The 22,500-nt window shown below is 38.9% G+C and overlaps 1 protein-coding gene across 1 annotated transcript in view; it reads right to left on the minus strand.

Annotated features, from left to right (window-relative positions):
• Positions 1-22,500, minus strand: part of LOC135226191 (ER membrane protein complex subunit 1-like) — a gene marked incomplete in the record, with an annotated part of 103,618 nt that overhangs the window by 31,372 nt on the left and 49,746 nt on the right. The window contains 6 exon segments of the mRNA XM_064265635.1: positions 4,081-4,218; positions 4,917-5,072; positions 5,256-5,425; positions 10,763-10,792; positions 13,561-13,674; positions 16,834-17,029. Coding sequence (XP_064121705.1) covers positions 4,081-4,218; positions 4,917-5,072; positions 5,256-5,425; positions 10,763-10,792; positions 13,561-13,674; positions 16,834-17,029 — 804 coding nt within the window.

A 22,500-nucleotide genomic window follows, 5' to 3' on the forward strand; every position in this document is an offset into this window, starting at 1 on the left:
TTTCAATTTTGTTATCTGTACGTATACATTGAGCCTTTGTCCCTTATCATCGTATTTGACTAAGTGGTTTTTATAGTGTGGTGTTCCAGGTTGCATCCTGCCTTCTTTGGAGTCCATCACTTTTCTCACCATGTGTGCTGTTTCTACTAGCACACTTCTGCATGAGTCCTGGAGCTATTTTGGCATCTAGTTTTTCCAGGTTCCTTTTTAGCAATCTTGGGATAGTGCCTAGTGTTCCTAGGATTATGGGTACAATTTTCACTGGCATATCCCATATCCTTCATATTTCTATCTTCAGGTCTTGATATTTATAAATTTTTTTCTTTTTCTTTCTCATCTACTCTGGTGTCCCATGGTATTGTGACATCAATGAGTGGTACTTTCTTGATTTTGTCAATCAACGTCACATCTGGTCTATTGGCATGTATCACCCTACCTATTCTGACACCATAGTCTCAGATTATCTTTGTCTGATTGTTTTCTATCATGCCTTCATTTTGGAGTTCATACCACTTATTACTGAAAGGTAGCTGGTGTTTCTTGCATAGGCTCCAGTGGAGGGCTTTTGCTACTGAATTATGTTTCTTTTTGTAATGGTTCTGTGCAAGTGCTGGGCATTCACTTGATATGTAGTTCATGATCTCGTTTTTCATATTGCATTTCCTGCATATGGGCGAAATGTTATTTCCACCTATCGTTCTTTGGACATATCTGGTTCTTGGGCCTGATCTTGTGCCATTGTTAGCATTCCTTCTGTTTCCTTCTTGAGTTCTCCCCTTTGTAGTCAGTGCCATGTTTCTCTGCTGGCCAGTTCTTTAGTCTGTCTCCTGTATGTTTGTGGTGCCATTCCTCCATTTTATTTTTCATTATCCTGTCTGTATATTTCTGGGTCTTCGTCTACTTTAATCGGTCTTTCTTCCCATACACTACTTAGCCCCTCCTCTTCACTGATCTTCAGATACTGCCCTTGTGCTCTGCTCTCTATGTTGATGCAGTCCTCTATGCTTAGCAGCCCTCTCCCTCCTTCCTTTTGTGGTATGCATAGTCTGTCTGTACTATTTGCTCTTGGGTGTAAGTAGTGTTTTATGTATTGTCATGTGTTTCCTAGTTTTCTGGTCTATGCTGTGGAGATCAGCCTTCATCCACTCCATTACTCCAATGCTAGTAATCAGATTATTATTATTATTATTATTATTATTATTATTATTATTATTATATCAATAGTAGTAGTAGTTTAACCAGACCAAAGTGCTAATACATTTAGCTCTCACAAGGCTGGGTAAAATACTTGTCTTTCTTAATGTCAAGATTTAGATTAGATTTACTAAATTACAGCTCTTAAAAATAATAAAGTTAGGTCAACTGAAAATTATGGAGATTAAGTAGTTTAATCAGACCATGGAGCTTAAATTCACAACTGTCACAACCTCTTTTTTTAATAATAAAATTTATACTTTCTTTACCAAATGCAATTTCTTGAAAACCTGATATGAACTGGAAATTACAACCCTTATTTGGCAATTAATGTCGATCTACATTCTCTTTATATAGGAGCTGGGTCAAGTGAGCCATACACCATATACCTAAGGAAAACCAAAGTGTGACCAATTAGAAGCAGTAAAACTACTTCAATGTCGCCCTCTTATTGCTATGAGAAATTTATTTCATTATTATCAAAATTGTTTAACCAGACCACAGAGCTGACTAGCAGCTTTCATAGGGCTGGTCTGAAGGACTGTTATGAAATACTAGGTCTAGGCCACTGGCCAAGCACTGGAACCAAATAACCATTCAGCAAGCTGATGAATGAATACTTTGTTTTTTAAACCTGCACTAAGGTACATGCTTTTACACTGAAATACAGCAAACATTAACCATCTCGTGATCTGGTGACGCGTAGTGCGTCAATAAATTTTTTTCCTTAAGTGCACAGATGATGGGCACGTCATATGTAAGTTATTTTCGGGAAAAATTCAAGAAAAAAAAACGTAGTTGATACTATTGGGTCAAAAGATGATGAATGTCGAAGAAAACGCAAACCCGACACCGCTAGCTTACTTAGCTACGATACAACATAAGTAGGTTGGAAAATTGCACTCCGTAAAAATTACCGCTTTTTAATCAATTACAGCTCATTAGCAAACACATTTATAACATTATTGCTTCCACATGAAAGATCAAACATTTCTACACAATTTAGGTATAAAACAAACTCCCCAAACCTAATTATTTTTTTTAATGATTATTTCCAAAAAAATATCTATGATTTTCCTTTAAAATTTCACATTTATCACATCGTTTTTATTATTTCTAAGCCTTGTAAAGATGTTCTGATTGCTTTAGGAAATAATTAAATCATTTGCTGACATAACAACACTAACCAGAAGCGCATATAAGTTATAGTTCGGACGTACCGAATTTTACTTAAAAACTTTTCCATGCGCCTGTTCTTTTCAACCCGGGGGAAGCCTTTGCGCAAGAGGGTTAAATATGATATTTTTATAATAAAATAAGGTTTTGTACATACTTACCAGTAATTATGTAGCTATTAATTTCCCACGTACGGCAGCCTAATTCAAATTTCTCAGGTAGCGCTTCAACTGCTCAGTTTAGATATACAGTGCCGTCCCCCAACGGCAATACTAGGAACAACTTGGCTAAGCCCTTCCTTCTGTTTTATGTGGGTGGGCTTCAGTCATATAATTATGGGGTAAGTAGTATATACAAAACCTAATCTTACTATAAAAAATATAATTTTTGCATATGAGACTTACCCAGTAATTATATTGCTGATTCCACATTGAAAGGAGGTGGGATCATGGACATATTCTACTTCAGAGCATTAAGTCATGTAACGAATTTGAAATAGAAAAGTTGCTAGCATTGGAAAAACAATGCTTGGCATTCCTATCAGTTAAGAGAGCTATGCAGAAGAATACTTGAGATGGTGCTCATCTTAACTCGTAGTGGCATGGCAGTAGAGCCATGGGTGTCTTCCAACTTAGGGGAAACTTTGCAGTGAGGGGAATGCTCCTTAGCTGGCAAAGTATGATAGGTGCCTGCCCTTGCCCTGGGTGCAGCACCAAAATAAAACAACCAGAAAACACTAACACCTACACTGAAATAAAGTCATGACCCATCCACTTTGAGTTGTGGGTGCTCCAGGTACACTGTACCCTCTGACTCTCCAAACACAGACCTTACTGAAAAGGTGAAGAGATAATAATAGGACAACATCCTGTACTTCTTTCTGCAATGCCATACCAGTCACTAAAAATAGTCTCAAAGATTGCTTACGCCTCCGATAGTTCGACAGCAGAATGGGCGAAAAGAGCACATAACATCTGAAAACTAAGGAAGTAGAGGCTGTTCTTAAATCCTTAGCTTCGCTTCAAAGTAGGCCAAAAACCACTCCACAACACCGTGTGTCTCAGACATGAGTTACATATAAAATGGAAGACAACACTTTCAGAGAGGGGAAGAGACAGGTTCTGGGAGGAACTCTTCCCTTTGCACTGGAAGCAGAGCTATCAGGGCAGGCTAAGTCTTCCAACATTCACTCCAATTTGGAGTGAACAACTAGTAGTTGAACACTTTTTGAATTAGAAAAAAATATATGGCAGTAAAAAAACAGCTGTTTCCCCTGAAAAATCATTCTGAATCATCGCAGTAACCTATGGATCAATTGCGACGAAGCAGAAGACTTACAGACATCTGTTGTACCATGGGGTAAACAGAAAGATGATAATCAGTCTAATGAGATATATCTCTGTCTGGTGATTCTCGCAATGGCAATTGTGGAGCACAAAATAGGAACCATAAGCGAAAATCCAGAGCAAACCAGAGACCTAAGTCTGTGATGGCTGAGCCACGATTTCAACTAGAAGTTAACCCTAAATAGAGGAGAAACAATACTAAGACGAACAAAAAAACTCAGTGAGAAGGCAGTAAGAAGGCAGTACGTATATCATTGTTTTTCATTCCAAATCCTGAATGTTTATTCTATATATCTTGAACCTTGTGGCTGACAAATGTTTCTGAAATAAAACGCATGAAAAAATTCTAAATTTGCAAAAATACCTTGAGATATTGTTCGTCTGACTGGTGCATGAGGAATGCCTGGGTGAGATGATACCCTAAACTGATGATAACTCCACGTTCATCAACGCTCACTCCTGAGATGGGGTTGAACACTACTAACAGACCTTCACCAGTAACCTGAAGAATGACCAAAAAATACAAGTTATAAAAAATATATACAGTATATACACCATATCAAACCATATTATTAAATAATTCACATAAAAAGGAGGCATTTAAATTCCTGAGCATTTTTTCTGTCTTTTCTAATATATTCAAATAACTAAACCAAATGAGAGAACTGGGTACAACATACTGGCATCTGTTTTCAGACTATCATAGCTAAACTAAGTCGTAATGCAGAAATTAACAAGTTTCAGAAGTGGTGAATAAACCACATAGTACAAAAACTTCTTTCAACAAGGCAAACTAATTCATGATGCAGAACTTAACAAGTAAATACTACACAATATCAAAGAAGAGAGGAAGCTTAAGACTTGTGTAAATTAAGGAATCAGTCTTGTTTCCTCCTTTCCATGGTAATGATTTCTGTATCGACACTCACATTATGCACATTGATCTGATCACCAAGCATCAACAGAACAGAACTGCCTTGTTAGCAAAGAAAAAATTACAATAAAAAGCAAAATGATTATAAGAGAACATATAGGCATCAGGATAAAAATATTTAATGAATTAGGGTGCGAAAATAAAAATATACAGGAGTAAACTGAAGCAGTAAACTCCTAAAATGTTCTACAGAAAACAAATTCAAGACTAGGATTATCATCAAAGAAATCTGGCAAAGAGAATAATTGATTATAACACTTAATTACCTTATGTCTGCCAACAACAACACATTGAGGATGGTGTGGAAAATGAGCAGAGGTCCTTTGAGAGTACAACAGCAATTTGTTCCCTTGTAGCGGAGCCAAATTAGATACATAAATGCTCCATACAACATCTCCATTCCAGCTGTCAATTCCCAGAATCTAGAAATGAGAATCATAGTGAGCAACATAAAACAGAATGGAACAAATCGCAAGCAAAAATAGCTCTGACAATAACCATGAAAAAATTACTTAATTGCAATGTTTTCTATAGCATAACAAGCCTTAAATATACACACAATTATAAAACACAAGCTAGTTACCTCTCATTGAAAATATTTTTACCTTGCCACTGCTTGTTGCAACCACCAGTAGTTTACGTAGATTTAACTGATCTCTGGTGAGGGTGCCAAAAGATTCTTCAAAGGAGTCCTTATTTCCCAATAAAGCACTAACCCAGTGTGCAATCTGGGTGCACTGAGTTTTTACACGGTGTACAAAGCTCCCAACCAAACCTATGAAATGTAATCAAAATCAATACTGCACCTAAAATTAGAATAAATGTATTTTATTACAGTCTGTTCACCATTTAGTGAAAGTCCTGGCACTAATACATCAACCTAAAGATGAAAAAGCAGCCTCATTATTGCACCTAAGTATAAACTGCAGGTAAAATAGAAAAATGCTGTTAGCCACAACCAGTATTAAGTAGAGGAGATTACACAATCTATTTACATTATTACAACTTCATTAAAAGTACATTCTATTTGAAAGTACTACACCTCTAAGGAACTAAATTCTTTTCTTTTTTTTTGAAAAATTTTACTAAATCAGTAAAGTATTACTAAATCGTCATTTTAAAATAAAAAGCTTCCATTACCTAGACTAGGGAAGGACAGTACCACTTCTGTTGAAGCTTTACAGCTTCAATTATTTCATAAAATTGGTAATATTCTACAATCATCCTAACAAGATGTTACTTTTGCATTAAAAGAGCAAAGCTCATATTCAGAAACATGTAATGATTATGGCACAATCAGTTTTTTGTTGTTTCATAAAAATCTCTTAACTCATATATGCCCAAATTTGTGGTCTTCAAATCTCCAAAAACTCCACTCTTTAGTTTAACAAACAGCAAAAGATTAGTGGTAGTTTTGTGCACATGCCACCTGGAGCCTCAGGTACCCATCATTTTCTATGAGACAGAAGCTAGTAACTCATTTGTCTTCAGGGTACCAAATATGAGTTCTTTCATAGAACTCATCATTCATACATCAATTTCATGTTACCAGTCCTACTTATCACTCACAGCTTCATATCCTAATTATAATAATGGGACACAGGTGACTGACAGATATCTGAGGTTCCCTGTAACACATATGCTAAGCTACTCATAATAATCTCCTGTCTTTAAGCATAAAAAGTGAAAGTGTCTAGGATACATTCAAATACTAGTAAGTAATGTGAGAATATACAAGTAAAGGGCTTGTATAAAGAAATAAATTTTGTTTAATAACATTAAAAAATCAATACCATCTTTCCCTTCTATTAACCCTCTTACGCCGAAGCGGTAAAAAAAAAATTGTCTCCCGAGTGCCGGAGGTGTTTCAGAGTGAGCGCGGAAGCGGGAAAAATATTTTTTTCAAAAAACCACAGCGCGCTTAGTTTTCAAGATTAAGAGTTCATTTTTGGCTCCTTTTATTGTCATTGGCTGAAGTTTAGTATGCTACCATCAGAAATGAAAAAAATTATCCTTATCATATATAAATAATGCGATATATGATAGCGCAAAAACAAAATTTCATATACAGGCAGTCCCGGGTTCGGGACGACGGGGTTCCGTTCTTGAGACGCGTCGTAAGCCGAAAATCGTCGTAAGCCGGAACGACGCTTGGAAATATGTCTTAAACTAATAAAAAGTTATAAAAACCATTACTTGTAATCCTTGGTTACAATACATGTTGTTTCCTGTAGTTTTTTATGTAAACCTGGGAGTTATTTTCATAAAAGAATGCTGGTTCTTGAAGGTAAAAACTATTGTAATCCTCTGGTGACACTACATTCTTGAAGTTTTATGTACAACCTGGAGTGATTTTGCAAAATCTTGAGGGCTACAAGAACAGCTGATTACTATTTACGTATCATATAGACTAATTAAAGTAAATGTATCTTTAAATAGGCTTATATATTAGTATCAACAAAACATTTCCTGCCATGAGTCAGAGGCCGTTTAATGAATACGAACACTTCTCTGTCCAATATCTGTTCAGAAAATAAACGTTACGTCAATCCCCGAGACCATTGTTGCCAAAGCGTCTCTCTCTCCTCTCTCTCTCTCTCTCTCTATCTCTCTCTCTCTCTCTCCTCTATCCTTCCTCCTCTCTCTCTCTCTGATCAAATTACATTGGAAACTTGACATACGATTGCCCTAATATACGAATGTTTTGAGATATAACAGAAAATTTGCGAAAATACAAGCTTTGATATACAACGAAATATTTGAGATACGATTTTGCGATGAGTGTTAGTTGTATAGGCGACCGATAAATGGCGTTCAGTCTGTTTGTTTGTTGGTGCTGCATGTTAACACGTCGTTGTTTAGTTCGTTGTATTTGCGCCTATTTTTCGTGTTATTTTGTCTATTTTATTATTAACCATGGGTCTCAAAGCTAAAGACAAAGCAGGTGATAAGAAAAAAACCCAAGAAAATGATTTCGATGGAAGCAAAACATGAAATTATAGCAAAGCATGAACGTAGGCGTTCGTATCGTCGATTTGGCAAACGAGTATGGTCGAAATCCTTCTACAAATATCCACGATCATCAAGCAGAAGGAAGCTATAAAAACCCCCGAGACCATTGTTGCCAAAGCGTCTCTCTCTCTCTCTCTCTCTCTCTCTCTCTCTCTCTCTCTCTCTCTGATCAAATTACGTACTGGATAATGTCTCTCTTTGGAATTTGCGTTGTAATCTAACCAGAAACTTCGTTTTGTATTATTACTGGAAACAAGCAATGATTTTTTCATTATTTGCGCTTTTGGACTGTTATATGTAAACTAGTATGTATTCATTCGCTCGGAAACTAGTTCCGCCATATGAGGCGTCACTAAAAAAACATAGAAAAATACAACATAAAAAGTGTCGAAAATCATCATAATCTCAAAATTTTTGTTGTAATCTAACCAGAAACTTATTTTTATTATATACTGTGCTAAACTATAAAGGATTTTTATCATAGTATGCGTTTTTTAAAAGCGTCGTTAACTCGGAGCGTCGGAAGCGTCAGCGTCGTAACCTCGGAACAAGCGTCGTAACCCAGGACGGATTTTTCCATTGAATATTTAAGAAAAAGCGTCGTAACCTCGGAACGTCGTAAGCCGGAACCGTCGTAACCGGGGACCGTATAATTGATTCAAATCGTGCTGTGCGCAAACGGTTAAAGGTAACAAGTTACTTTTTTTCGTTGTAATGTACACTAAATTGCGATCATTTTGGTATATAACACATTGTAAAACGATAAAGCAACACAGAGAAAATATTATCACAAAATAATGCATGAATTCGTAACGTGCGGACGTAAAAAAATATTTTTTTCAAAAATTCACCATAAATCTAAATATTGTCCTAGAGACTTCCAATTTCTTTCAAAATCAAGAAAAATGATTGAATATTACCATACTGTAAGAGTATTAGCTTACAATTGCAGTTTTCGACCCATATCTGACGAGTTAAAGTTGACCGAATGTCGAATTTTTTTATATATATATTTTTATATGCAATTATTTCGGAAATAAGAAAAGCTACAAAACCTTCAAATATTTTTTAATTTTATTATAAATGAAATTGCTCACATTTTCATATATAAAACTCTATGAAATGCCTAATATGAAACGGAGCAAATATTCCGAGAATGGTACGTACGCATTTCGGAGATTTGTGGCGGAGAATCCGCGCGCGGAGGGAAGGAAAGATTTTTTTTTTAATTCACCATAAATCTAAATATTTTGCTAGAGACTTTGAATTTGTTCAAGATGAAGATAAATGACTGAATATTACTAGACTGTAAGAAAGTTTTTTAGCTTTACAATTGCGTTTTCGACCATTTCGGTAGAGTCAAAGTTTGGACCGAAAGTGGTTTTTTTTCTATTTATCGTGATTTATATACAAATATTTCAAAAATGAGAAAAGCTACAACCTTCAATTATTTTTTGTTGTATTCTACATAAAATTGCGCACATTTTCATATATAAAACTTTATGTAACAGCTAATTTAAAATGGTGCAAACATTACCACAATCGCACGTATCATTTTTTTCGGATGAGTTACCGAGCGGACGTAAAGAAAATGTTATTTTTTTCATAAATTCACCATAAATCAAAATATTGTGCTAGAGACTTCCAATTTGTTGCAAAATGAAGGTAAATGCTTGAATATTACTAGAATATAAGCGTTTTAGCTTACAATTGTGTTTTTCGACCATTTCGGTAGCAGTCAAGTTGCCGAGATAGTTGAAATTTTGGCAATTATCGTTATTTATATGAAAATATCTCAAAACGGATAAAAGCTACAACCATGGGTTGTTTTAAGTTGTATTGTGCATGAAATTGCGCACATTTCCATATATAAAACTTTATATAACGGCTAATTTTAAAATGGTGCAAACATTACAATCGCATGTATGATTTTTTTCGGAAGAGTTACCGCGCGGACGTAAGGAAAAAGTTTTTTCATAAATTCACCATGAATCAAAATATTGTGCTAGAGACTTCCAATTAGTTGCAAAATTAAGGTAAATGATTGAATATTACTTAAAATATAAAAGTTTTTAGCTTACAATGCGTTTTTTAACCATTTCGGTAGAGTCAAAGTTGACCCGAAGGTTGAAATTTTGGCAATTATCGTTTATATAAAAATATCTCAAAACTGATAAAAGCTACAATCATGAGTATTTTATTGTTGTATTCTACATAAAAATGCGCACATTTTCATATATAATACTTCATGTAACCGCTAATTTACAATGGTACAAAAATTATGTCAAAGTGACGAAATAATTTCCGAGATGTGTCACAGATACTTTTTAGTGCGGCAGAAAGAAATTCGCACTTGCGCGCCTGCGTAACGATTGTAAACAAAACAACACCTTGATCAGTGAACTCCCAGCATCCCCCAAGGCGCGTGATTCAAAAGTTTTAGGCTGGTAGGCCTAAGTAATGATTCCGCGAATTTAAAAAAAAACTTTTGTAAGTCGACGTAAAATACGTCCAGTCGGCACACGGGAGACAAAAAATGTCGACGTAAAATACGTCCAGTCGGCGTAAGAGGGTTAAAGAAGCCAGTCTCCAATCTATTACTAGGCCAGCACTTACAACCAAATACAGATAGCAAATTAGCAAAAATCTGCATCTGATAAGAGAAAACACATCTCATCTGGTGATAAATTATAATAATTGCTACACAAGATTTTCAGCACAAAATTTGCACTAAAAAGATATCTGCAACAGGAATTAGTAAGCATTTTAGCAAGCTATAATACCTACACTACAAATAAAATTAATTACCTAATAAGAGTACTTGTGTATAACCTTATAAAAATATTTACAACACAAAATAAAATCTTTCATATGTTCTAGAGTAAACACTTAAGTTACAAAATACTTTATCTTTTGTAGGGTAATTAGCATTTTAAATGAAAATACTGCAAATATACACCCTCCTGACTGTAGGTAAGTGCCCTTAATGCCAAAAGGATTCATATACTACTATAACTTTCCCAACAGATGACTTAGCCTACTGAATACTTTACTGCACATAGCTTTTAACATTACTGTACTATATTCCACCGGATCTTACTTGATTCTTCATAAAATGTTGGCTTAGACTCTAAAAAAAAAAGGACTCAATGTTAGTTTTAAGAACCACTTTCGAGATTTTTTAAACAAATTTTTCCAGTACAAATGCATTATTTTTGACAGTTTGTTTTGTACATCAGCAAGATTCCCACTAACCAAAAATCAAAGAAAAATAATAAAGTCAGCTGCTACAGGTTGGATGGCAAAAGTGAATGCAGTCCTTCTGTGTCTAAACTAGATGCCTTACCTTTTGTGTATCTGCCAACTGGTATACAATTCAGAAATCCTCCCTGAGTTACAGTTTTCAGAATTCCTATAATTACTTATATATCTTTGTAATGATATGAAGACAAGAGCAATTACTCATAGGATAAGCGCCGACGTTTCGTATCGGCTCAATACATTTTCCAGGCTGAAATTATGATTACACATCAATTGCGTATAAGTAGTAAAAGATATACCCATTAAATGTATACCAACACCATAATTTAAAACCTATTTAATAAATAAAGAATAAAAAACAGAAAAAAACAGAAACCCAGAGCAACAGTGAAAGGGCCAAGAGCCAATACAAAAAAAAAAAAAAAAAAAAAAAAAAAAAAAAAGATACCTACCCACAGCAGTAGTGTAAGGAGGACTGCCACAAAAAAATACAGTTATGGAGGGGAGTGTAAACGATTTTAATATTGTAGGAAGAACGCGACATACAGACAAGCTAACTACCCTTGAATCAATTATGATGAAGTTAACTGTACCTACTCTTAACCACCCGTCATCTTCCACTCAACTGTTTATTGCCTAATCGCTTGTCCAGATTCTTTGTTTACACTCCCCTCCATAACAATTTTTTGTGTGGATATGTCTTTTTTTTTTTTCTGTATTGGCTCTTGGCCCTTTCACTGTTGCTCTGAGTTTCTGTTTTTATTCTTTATTTATTAAATAGGTTTTTACTTATGGTGTTGGTAAACATTTAAAGTGTATATCTTTTACTACTTATATGCAATTGATGTGTAATTGTAATTTCAGCCTGGAAAATGTATCAAGCTGATATGAAGCGTCGGCGCATAATAAATGGATAAAGGACAGATCGTGTCTCCATACTCCAATATTCTTATCTTCATAATTCAATCCTTTATTTATACATTATACATTTTTCAATTAATGGTTTTGCTTTGTTATAGATTTTCCTTTATTGTTTTGTGTGAATTTTTTTTTAACTGGAACCTAATTGCTGATTTTTCATTATAAGACTGTGTGTATTCATTAGCCTCTCATGAGTAAATCTTTTGCATCAACAGCATTATTTTCTCCAGTTAATTATGTCTAGATCTATTTTACGTAATTCAATTCACAATTTTCAGTGTCAGTCAGTATAACCCAATGTTCTTCATGACTAGTGCAAATGTAATAATAGGTCAGTGTTACTTAGGTACATGTTTTCCGATTAGGTTACGGTTACAAGTTTCAGGTAACATTATTTATCTGACTTGTTATTCTTTATTCTGCTTTTAGGATTAATAAGTCAGCATCTGGTTATTTCCAGAAGTTCCTATCCAAAGGGTATTTTAAATATTTTCTCTATGAATTCTGCTTTGCACTGTTGACCTTTTAATAATACTGTCTCTGATAGTGTAAATGTATTTATTGTCGTGTGCATCCATGAACAGCATTGCCCAGCAGACAACACTACAAGACTCCTTGACAATTTTCCTTCATCCCATAAGCAAGTGCAAAGATCATTAGCTACAGCTTCAAAACAACATGGTGTCTTACCATTAAGAAGATTTTTGTTCAAGGAATCGAAAAACATTGACAAGCTTTGCAAAGATTTGTCAGTTAATTAATGCCTTCTCAAATGTAGTGTGTTCTCTAACTTGTGAAACCATAGGAATATTAGTAGACTCAAAACCTTTTTCTAGCTCAGATCTGGAAGAACTACATATGCATGTGTTAACCTACCTATGGAAGCAGCCTTCTGCTTTGTTTTCTTTGGATTTTGTATCTGGCATTCACAAACAAAAAATAGGCTGAAACAGTGTAAAAAACTGTCTTTTACAATTTTAAGAGTGTAACCAATCAGCATCCTCTGCTTATACAACTCTTCAATTAGAATTTTAAAGTTCACAAAAACCATACCTCACTGTCAAAAACTCAACTGAAGACTGCAATAAAAATATAATTTTGAAAAGTGAGTTTTCCCTATGAAACCTTACTTCCATAGAAATTCAAAATACACATATAACGTAAATCTCCTCAAGCTGGATCTCATGTTTGAAACCTAATATGACAAATTTTGTAATCAATTTGTATTTTTCATAGCTAACAAACCTGAGATCTTAAAAACAAGACAATTTTCTAGTACTAGCTGGAAAACCGGTAAAAACAAGCAAAGACTGTAAAACAAGGAATCTGTGGCATCTGGCAACTTATGCACATACAGAGTGGATGCTTAGTCATCAACCAAGATCATACCCCAGCAAAATATCAGTCTTTCTTCTACCGCCTTGGAGACCGGAGTTTCACTTCGCTCTCCTTTTCCAAGCCGGTTTTTTTTATCGTAGCCTGTGCTTTTTTATTTTTATTCAGGACTGAAGTTCCGTGAACGTCAACGTTTTTAGTCAAAGCGAACAATGTAATACATCCTGTCTATGATACAGTATATCCTATTAAATATATGCTTCATTTTGCTCTACAGCAAAACATAGTACCATACAATTCAAGAAATAAGCAAAATAATTTAAAAATGGCATTTCTTAAAAACATCAACAGAAAGAACAATTTAGCTTTCTTTACACCGACCTGTTATGGGTGTCAGTTGTTCATGGTAATTTATATTTGCACCATCAACAGGAAGATCAACAGCTTCAGCAGCCAGAACTGATGCCAGTGCCTCCTCTCTAGACCAGACAACACCTGGACATAATATCAAAGAATGTGTTTTAAAATGAGTCCTGCAGACAAGTAAAAAGGCTAAGTGGCTCTGCTACAAAATCTAAAATATCATACATAACAAACTGCCTCTCTCTCAATATGCTCAGAAATTCTTCACAAGGAAATTCACAGCTGGCAGAGTCTATGTAATGACCTGAGTGGCTGAAATGACACAAGGTTCAAGTTAGTACAGTAGACCCTTGACTCACGAACGCATTGACCCACGTACAACTCGATCCCCGACCAAAATTATAGGTAAAATTTCACCCTTGACCTACGAACTAACTTTGAGATACGAACAAAAAAAAATGCGGAAAATAAAAATTCTGTTTGGGTCATGAACTAATTTTGAGACATGAACATTTGAAAAATGCTGGAAATTTCTGGAAAATAACAATTCACTTTGTTTCACAAACTAATTTTTAGACACAAACATTTGAAAAATGCGCGAAATCGCCCAGCACACGTGAGAGCGTTTGAGTTGCCATGGGAACAGCCATCCTCCAGCCGCCCACGCACGGCGTCACCCACGCATCGCTCTTTGTCTCATCTCATTGTGTACAAGACGTTCGTCAATTCGCTTAGCATTTTTTGCGCTAAAACTTGTGATTTTCTTCATAATGGGCCCTAAGAAAGTGAAGAGTGGTGGTGAAAGTAAGAAAGTGAAGAGTGATGGTGAGAAGAGGGTGCAGAGGAAGATAACCATTGAAATAAAGAAAGAAATCAACTGACGAAGAGGAGGCTGGGGAGGAAGTTACAGATGTCAGCAGTGATGTGATAAAAGCCGCATTGGAAAAGTGGAATGATGTCCAGTGCTTCCTTGAATTGTATCATCCGGACAAAATTGTTACGAACAGGATCGTGAATATGCTCAATGAAAATTTAATGAGCCATTTCAGAAAAGTTATGCAAGGAAGGAAAAGGCAACAGACATTGGATAAGTTTGTGATTAAACGTTCACCAAAAAAACCTAGAAGAGTTGAATCTCCGGAACGAGATCTCCCCGACCTGGATGGGGGGAGGGTCTCCTTCCGCACAATAACCTCCTCCCCACCCACCACCCTCCTCTTCTCTTGTCCGTCAAGCCAGAAGTCTCGCCAGTCATAGTAAGTGTTCCCTTTACAAACGTTTTTATAGTGTTAGTTTACCATTTTAAATTATATTATTAGATATATTAAGGTTTTTTACACTGACTTTTACATTATCTGTGTAAAATAAGGCAAAATATACATAATATATATTGGTTCGTAGGGGTCGAGAACCATTAATATTATTCCCATTAAAATTACCCTAGGGGGAAAATTAGCTCCGAGTCACGAACAATTTGGAACACGACCAAGGTCTAGGAACGGATTGTGTTCGTGAGTCAAGGGTCTACTGTATTATGAGAGCTCAAAAATATCTACAAATAAAAATATGGCTATTAAAAATAAATTATTAAAATACATCTCCAAGTAACAACATAAAAAGACATAACAAATAATGAGCAGGCTGAATAAGCCTTAAAAATCAAATACACAAACTAGATAACACAATAAGATTATATTTTATAACTGTACAATCTGTATTGCTGAGGAAATGAATAAATGGTATGCTTATACCTGGAGCTGAGCTAATAAAGGGATAAAGAGTAAACTGTAACTCTTCGGCAAAACTGTATCTAAAATATTTTGTTAATTAGAGAAAAAAGCTTTAAGATAAATATTAGATGTCACATGATGAAATTCCTAAATTCCATACATGTATGAGATAATGATGAAGGTAGATGAAGATGGCTTGGACATAACCTACAAACCATCCTTAAGAGTATTAGCTGGACTCCTGTGGGGAATAGAAGAGTTGGAAGAGCAACTTCAATGACAACTATGAGACAAGAAGTTGGAGATGTTAGTTGACGACAAAGCATAGGAAGAAATAAGTGGCATAATTCCACAAAGGCCTTTGGCATTTCATGGTACTGGATATGAAGATGATGATAATAAGTATGGTTGTTAAAGTATGAGTCAAAATGAAAAGAGAGTCATGAAGTCAAAAGGCATGAGCAAACATGAAGATTATCAGAGAGCATAACCTTAATTATAAATATGATGCCATACTTAAGGTTTTCACCATGATGTTTCCAAAAGAATAGAAATCAAGCAAGAAAATTAGTAAGATAATATACTGACCATTATAATGCCCATGAAGTTCCTAAACACTTTTAGCAGTTCACTCCTAAACTAAAACTTAAACTTGTGTTGCGTGCATTATGGATTACCATTCATTTCCACATACTTTAAATAAATCTAAAATAGTTTCTGATGAAAAACACTGTTTAGTTCAGTAGCTTTTGTTATACAGCACTCTAACTTGGCAGTCCCTGGTTGTCGGCAGGGGTTCCATTCTCAGCTGGGTGCTGATAAGCAAAAACTGCCATTAACTGAAACTCAGCGATTTAATGGCTCAGAGTTTCGATTAATGGCGACTCTGTTAGGTATGTTATGGCGTCATAACTCTATCATCAGCACCCTTATAGCAGTGATAACTGAAACTCGGCCGTCATGGCGCCATAAATCGCTGATTTTATGGCGCTAGACAGGCGGCATAAAACCGGATCGCCATTAACCGACTCCACTGATAACCAGGGACTGCCTGTTTACATGATTAAAACTTCACATGATGCCATTAACTAGATTTCTTCCTTTATTGCTATAATATTTATCCATATTATTAGTTAAAAGTACCAACTTAAGGTTGAGCAAAGTTCATTAAGGGCCAATTATATTTTAAATTTATCAGACAAATGAAAATTTAGAATAGTTTTTAACTGCTCCCATCAACAGAACTTTATTTGACAGAAATAATTTAAACTCTTTCATGGCTAACAGTACTAACACTTGATTAGACAAAATAAATTAAGACTATTTTGTAAGGATTCCTTTTCTCTTGAGTAGACAAAACTTATTTTGCCTACAGTCTGTAAGGGATATTTAAACTTGAACTTGATCAAATAAAGCAGAAATCTGACCAATTCTAAAGGCCTTCCCTTACTCACACTTTATTTGATACCAAGAATTTAACACAACTTTGTACAGAATACATGGATTTCAATTTGATAGACAAAAAGGAAAAAAAAATCAGATAAAAAAAAAGGCATCTCACCTGCACTGCTAAGAAGATGAAGGGCATGGTCAGAGCAGGTTACAAATGCTCTGAGAGCCATGCCTCCATCCCTCCTCTCAAAGCGATATATGTGAAGAGACAAAACTGAACCAGACTGGAATGGCAGCTCTACAACTACTCCTTGTTCACCAATTTCTGCACCTGTTTCAAGTTCAATGGCTTCAATTGTTACAACCTGAGAAAGGAATACAGACAGCTTTTAATTGCTAACCTTAAGTTATAATAAATATGGCTAAATTTTTACACTTGCCAAAATGATATTGTAATGATACAATTAAGTTTGTTCATACTTACCTGGCAGATATATATATAGCTGTATTTTCCGAAGTCCGACAGAAATTAAAAAACTTACGACACACGTAGTGGGAGTCAGGTGGTTAGTACCCATTCCCGCCGCTGGGAGGCGGGTATCAGGAATCATTCCCATTTTCTATTCATAATTTTTATTTCCACTGTCTCCTGAGGGGAGGTGGGTGGGTACTTAATTATATATATCTGCCAGGTAAGTATGAACAAACTTAATTGTATCATTACAATATCATTTTGTTCATGAAACTTACCTGTCAGATATATATATAGCTGAATCCCACCTTTGGTGGTGGGAGTAGACAGAATAGAAGATTTTAGGAAACATATATATGCAGATAAATGATATCTTGATTCCTTACCTGTTAGCATAGCTGACTTCGTGGTTACTGCCGCGTAAGTCTGCTTGTGCTATTAGAGTTGCCAGCGAGGTAGAGACCTATATAGCTGGTGCACTCAAGATGATCTGTCAACGGGGGCGTGACCACGATGTGACTAGACCATTGACCATACAATGAGGGCAACGAAGTAAAAACCACCTGGCCTAGTCTACCAAAGGTATATACACTAAACTAGACTAAAGAAGGGAGATCCGCCTCGGGCGGTCAACCCCACAACCAAAAAACACACACAATTAAAAGCTCATCTAACCACTAAAGGAAAGGATGAGTGCTACCTCCTGCCCCCAAAACAGTGGTCTGCAGCGACGTATGGTCCAAGCGACGAGCAATGTTCGTATGTCGCTTTCACCTCCCGCAGGTAGTGTGAAGCGAACACCGAGTTGCTCCGCCAGTATGTGGCACTCAAAATGTCACTGAGTGCCATATTTCTGTGAAAGGCTATCGAGGTCGAAATAGCCCTCACCTCGTGGGCATTCACTTTCAAAAGCTTCATGTCACTATCACTGCATGTGGAATGAGCTTCCTTAATGGTGTCTCTCAAGAAGAAAGAAAGCGCGTTCTTTGACATGGAAGATCGGGCTTCTTAACCGAGCACCACAAGTTGCCCGAAGGTCCTCTACAGTCCTTCGTTCTGTCTAAATAGAATTTGAGAGCCCTGACAGGGCACAGGACTCTCTCTGGCTCATTACCCACGATCTCTGTCAAACCCTTGATTTCAAATGTCTTGGGCCAAGGGTTGGACGGGTTTTCGTTCTTTGCTAAGAACATAGGGCTTAAAGAACAAACCGCATCAGAGTTCTTAAACCCAACATGCTTGCTTATAGCCTGGATCTCACTAACTCTCTTTGCCGTCGCCAGAGCAGTTAGAAAAAGTGTCTTCCTTGTAAGGTTTCTAAGCGAAGCTAAGTTGAGAGGTTCAAAATTACTGGACATCAAAAACTTTAGAACAATGTCTAAATTCCAAGAAGGGACTCTTGGTTGAGGTACCTTCGAAGTCTCGAAAGACTTAAGAAGATCATGAAGGTCTCTGTTGTTGGCTAAGTCCAGCCCTCTATGCCTAAAGACTACAGAAAGCACACTTCTGTAGCCTTTTATCGTAGGCAACCGCTAAGCGAACTTCATTTCTCAAGTAGAGAAGGAAGTCTGCGATCTGGCTCACAGAGGTAGAGGTGGAGGAAATGTCTTTCTTCCTGCACCAGCTCCGGAAAACAGCCCACTTGGATTGGTATACGGCAATAGAAGAAGGCCTTCTTGCCGTTGCGATTGCTTTCGCCACTGGTCTTGAAAAACCCCTCGCTCTGGCCAACTTCTGGATAGTCTGAACGCAGTCAGACTCAGAGCGGGGAGGTTTTTGTGATACCTCTCGAAGTGGGGCTGTTTGAGTAGATCTATCCTTGGAGGCAGAGTCCTCGGAAAGTCTACAAGAAAGGACATGACCTCCGTGAACCAGTCGGTCGCTGGCCAGAAGGGGGCGATGAGAGTCATCCTCGTTCCCTCTGATGCCGCGAATTTTCTTATTACTTCCCCTAGGATCTTGAACGGGGGAAAGGCATATACGTCTAGTCCCGTCCAGTCCCAAAGAAGGGCGTCTACTGCTACTGCTCCTGGGTCTAGAAACTGGTCAGCAGTACAGCGGGAGTCTCGTTGTTCTGGAAGTTGCGAAGATGTCTACGAGAGGACATCCCCATAACTTTCCACAACCTCTGGCATATTTCCTGATGAAGGGTCCACTCCGTCGGCAGAAGTTGACCTTGTCGACTGAGCAGATCTGCACGGACGTTTTCTACCTCTGATATGAATCTCGTCAGTATAGAGACGGTCGTGTGCCTTCGCCCATAACAGGATCTCCTTTGCAAGGAAGAACAGGGATCGAGAGTGGGTTCCTCCCTGTTTCTTGAGGTATGCCAGGGCTGTGGTGTTGTCCGAGTTGATCTGCACCACATTGCCGGAGACTTCGTTCTGAAAGAACTGGAGCGCCAGATGAACTGCTGCCAGCTCCTTGAGGTTTATGTGCCGGAGGCACCTGTTCCCCTCTCCAGGTGCCTGACACTTCCTTCCCCCCCAGTGTTGCTCCCCACCCCGTGGAAGACGCGTCGGAAAACAACACTAGGTCGGGGTTCTGAAGCTTGAGGGAAAGACCCTCTGCGAGCTTCATAGGGTCGGTCCACCATCTTAGGTGTTCCTTTACCTCTTCCGATAACACCAGAATCGAATCCAAAGTGTTTTGGTGCTTCCAATTGTCGGCAAGGAAGAATTGAAGAGGTCTGAGGTGCAACCTCCCTAGGGAAACAAACTTCTCCAGTGAGGAAATGGTCCCCAGCAGACTCATCCATTCCTCACCGAGCATGATTTCCTTCCCCCCCAGAAAGGTTGACACTTTGCTTAGGCAATCTAGTTGTCGCCCCTGGGACGGAAAAGCCCGAAAAGCCACTGAGTCCATCTGAATCCCCAGATAGACTAAAGACTGAGAAGGGGTCAGATGTGACTTTCGAGGTTCACCAGAAGCCCCAGGGACTTCGTTAACGACAAAGTCGTGTGAAGGTCCTCCAGACACCGGTCTTTCGAGGAGGCCCCGTACGAGCCAGTCGTCCAGGTAGAGAGAGATCCTGACATTGGAAAGATGAAGCCACCTCGCAATGTTCTTCATCAGTAGGGTGAATACCATGGGAGCAGTGCTGAGTCCAAAGCAGAGGAGCCCTGAATTGAAACACTTTTCCTTTCAGGACAAACCGCAGGTATTTCCTGGACTGGGGGTGGATGGGACGTTGGAAATACCGCGTCCTGGAGATCTAGTGAAGCCATCCAATCCCCCGGTCTCAAGGCTCCCATCACTGACTGAGGTGTCTCCATCTTGAACCTCTGCTTGATGACAAAGAGGTTCAGGTTGCTGACATCGAGTACCGGTCGCCATTCCCCCGACTGCTTTGGCACCAGGAACAGTCTGTTGTAAAATCCGGGGGAATTCAAGTCGGAGACCTGTTCTACGGCATGTTTCACGATCATCTGATCTAACAGATCGTAAAGCACTTGTTGCTTTTCTCCCCGATAGGAAGGAGACATGTCCCTGGGTGTCGTAGACAGCGGGGGTGGTTTCAGGAACGGGATCCGGTAACCCTTCTTTAAGATGTCCACGGACCATTTGTCCGCACCTCTCTCTTCCCAGGCTTGCGCAAAAAGCTGAAGCCTGGCTCCAACCGGTGACTGAAGGACTTCTGCTTCACTTCTTGTTCTTGGCCAGCGCCGTGGCTCTGCCTCTGGAAGTGCCTCTTCCTCGAGGGGCTGGTCTCGAGGAAGAACTACCTCCACGAAAGGGCTTCGATTTCTTGAGAATCGAAACTCCCGAGGACGAAGGAACCGCAGGTCTCCTTGAAGATTGTGCGAGGAGATCTTGCGTGGCCTTCTCCTGTAGACTGGTCGCAATGTCTTTTACCATAGCCTGGGGGAAGAGATGATCCGAAAAAGGAGCGAAGAGCAAGTCTGCTTTCTGTGACGGAGAAACAGATTTCGCTGTAAAATTGCAAAACAGGGATCTCTTCTTCAAGAGCCCTGTGCAAAAGTGAGCTGTAAGCTCCTCCGAACCAATCTCTGACGGCCTTGTCCATGCACGACATTACGCTGGACAGCTCCCCCAGACTAATCGAGTCGGAACTCCTAGACTTGGCATCCAGAACTCCCAAACACCAATCTAGAAAGTTGAAGACCTCTAACGTCCGAAAGAGGCCTTTAAGGTGGTAGTCCATTTCCGTAGTAGACCATGAAACTTTTGAAGAGGACAGGTGAGACCTCCTCGAGGCATCCACAATGCTGGCGAAGTCTCCTTGGGCTGACGAGGGAAGTCTAATACCTACGTCTTCTCCCGTCTCATACCAAATGCCAGCCTTCCCACTAAGTCTCGAAGGTGGCAGGGCAAAAGAAGTCTTTCCCTGAGACTTCCTTTTCTCCATCCAGTCATGGACCTTACGAAGAGCCCTCTTAGTTGAAAGGGACTTCTTCATCCTGACGAATGCCGAGACCTTGTTGATCTTGGACGAAGAAAGTTGTGAAGGAGGAGAGCGAGGAGCTTCCGGGTGAAACGTCTCTCCAAACTCTGATTGAAGAAGGCGGGTCAAAACCTGGTAGTCGGAAGAGACTGCCGCCAAAGGTTTCTCGTCATCCACTTCAACCGAAGCGTCACTAACCTCTGCTTCCGACACAGGTGAAGTTGGAGGCAAATAGGCTGGACCAAGACTATCTGGTCTAAGTTTCCACGAGGCGCGTTGCTGTGCACAGTGGAAGGTAAAGCTGACTCATTAATAGAAACTCCAGTCGTATCTCTAAGACCCGGAGCAACTTGCAAAGAACTCATCACAAATAGGTGGGAGGCGACGAAACTCCACATCTTCGTCCACGCCGAGCGTCCGCTCGCACACCTGGCGTCCACTGGCGCACACCTGGCGTCCACTGGCGCATACCTGGCGTCCACTGGCGCACGCCTGGCTGCAACTAGCGCGGGAGGTTGGCGTCCACTCGCGCGCTGCTGGCGTCCGCTGGCGCACGCTTTGGCCGTCCACTGGCGTGCGAATGACATTAACTAAGGCGCGCTTAACATCTCGTGCGCGCTCTGCTTCCGCTGGAGCACTCTTAGATGCCACTGGCGTTCGCTTGGCTTCCGACCGAGCGTCAGGAACGTGAACTTGCACCGAAGCGTTCACGCAAGTATCAAGCTCTCGCACCGCAAGCTTACGAGCGGGTAATACCGCTTCATGCGCCGAGCGAGCAAAATCCTCTTCACGTCCTCCAGAGAGCCGCTGGGGAGTCGCACGAACTCTAGCAGGCGAAGAAAGTGGAGAGATAGACGAGCGAGGAGAGGGAGGGGAGAGACCTTCTAGATCTCTTCACAGGCAGACGGTCATCCTTTCTCCTGGGACGTGGTTGCGTCCCTTTCTTAGCCAGAGCATCA

Source organism: Macrobrachium nipponense, chromosome 14 (assembly GCF_015104395.2).
Source record: "Macrobrachium nipponense isolate FS-2020 chromosome 14, ASM1510439v2, whole genome shotgun sequence".
Taxonomy (NCBI): domain Eukaryota; kingdom Metazoa; phylum Arthropoda; class Malacostraca; order Decapoda; family Palaemonidae; genus Macrobrachium; species Macrobrachium nipponense.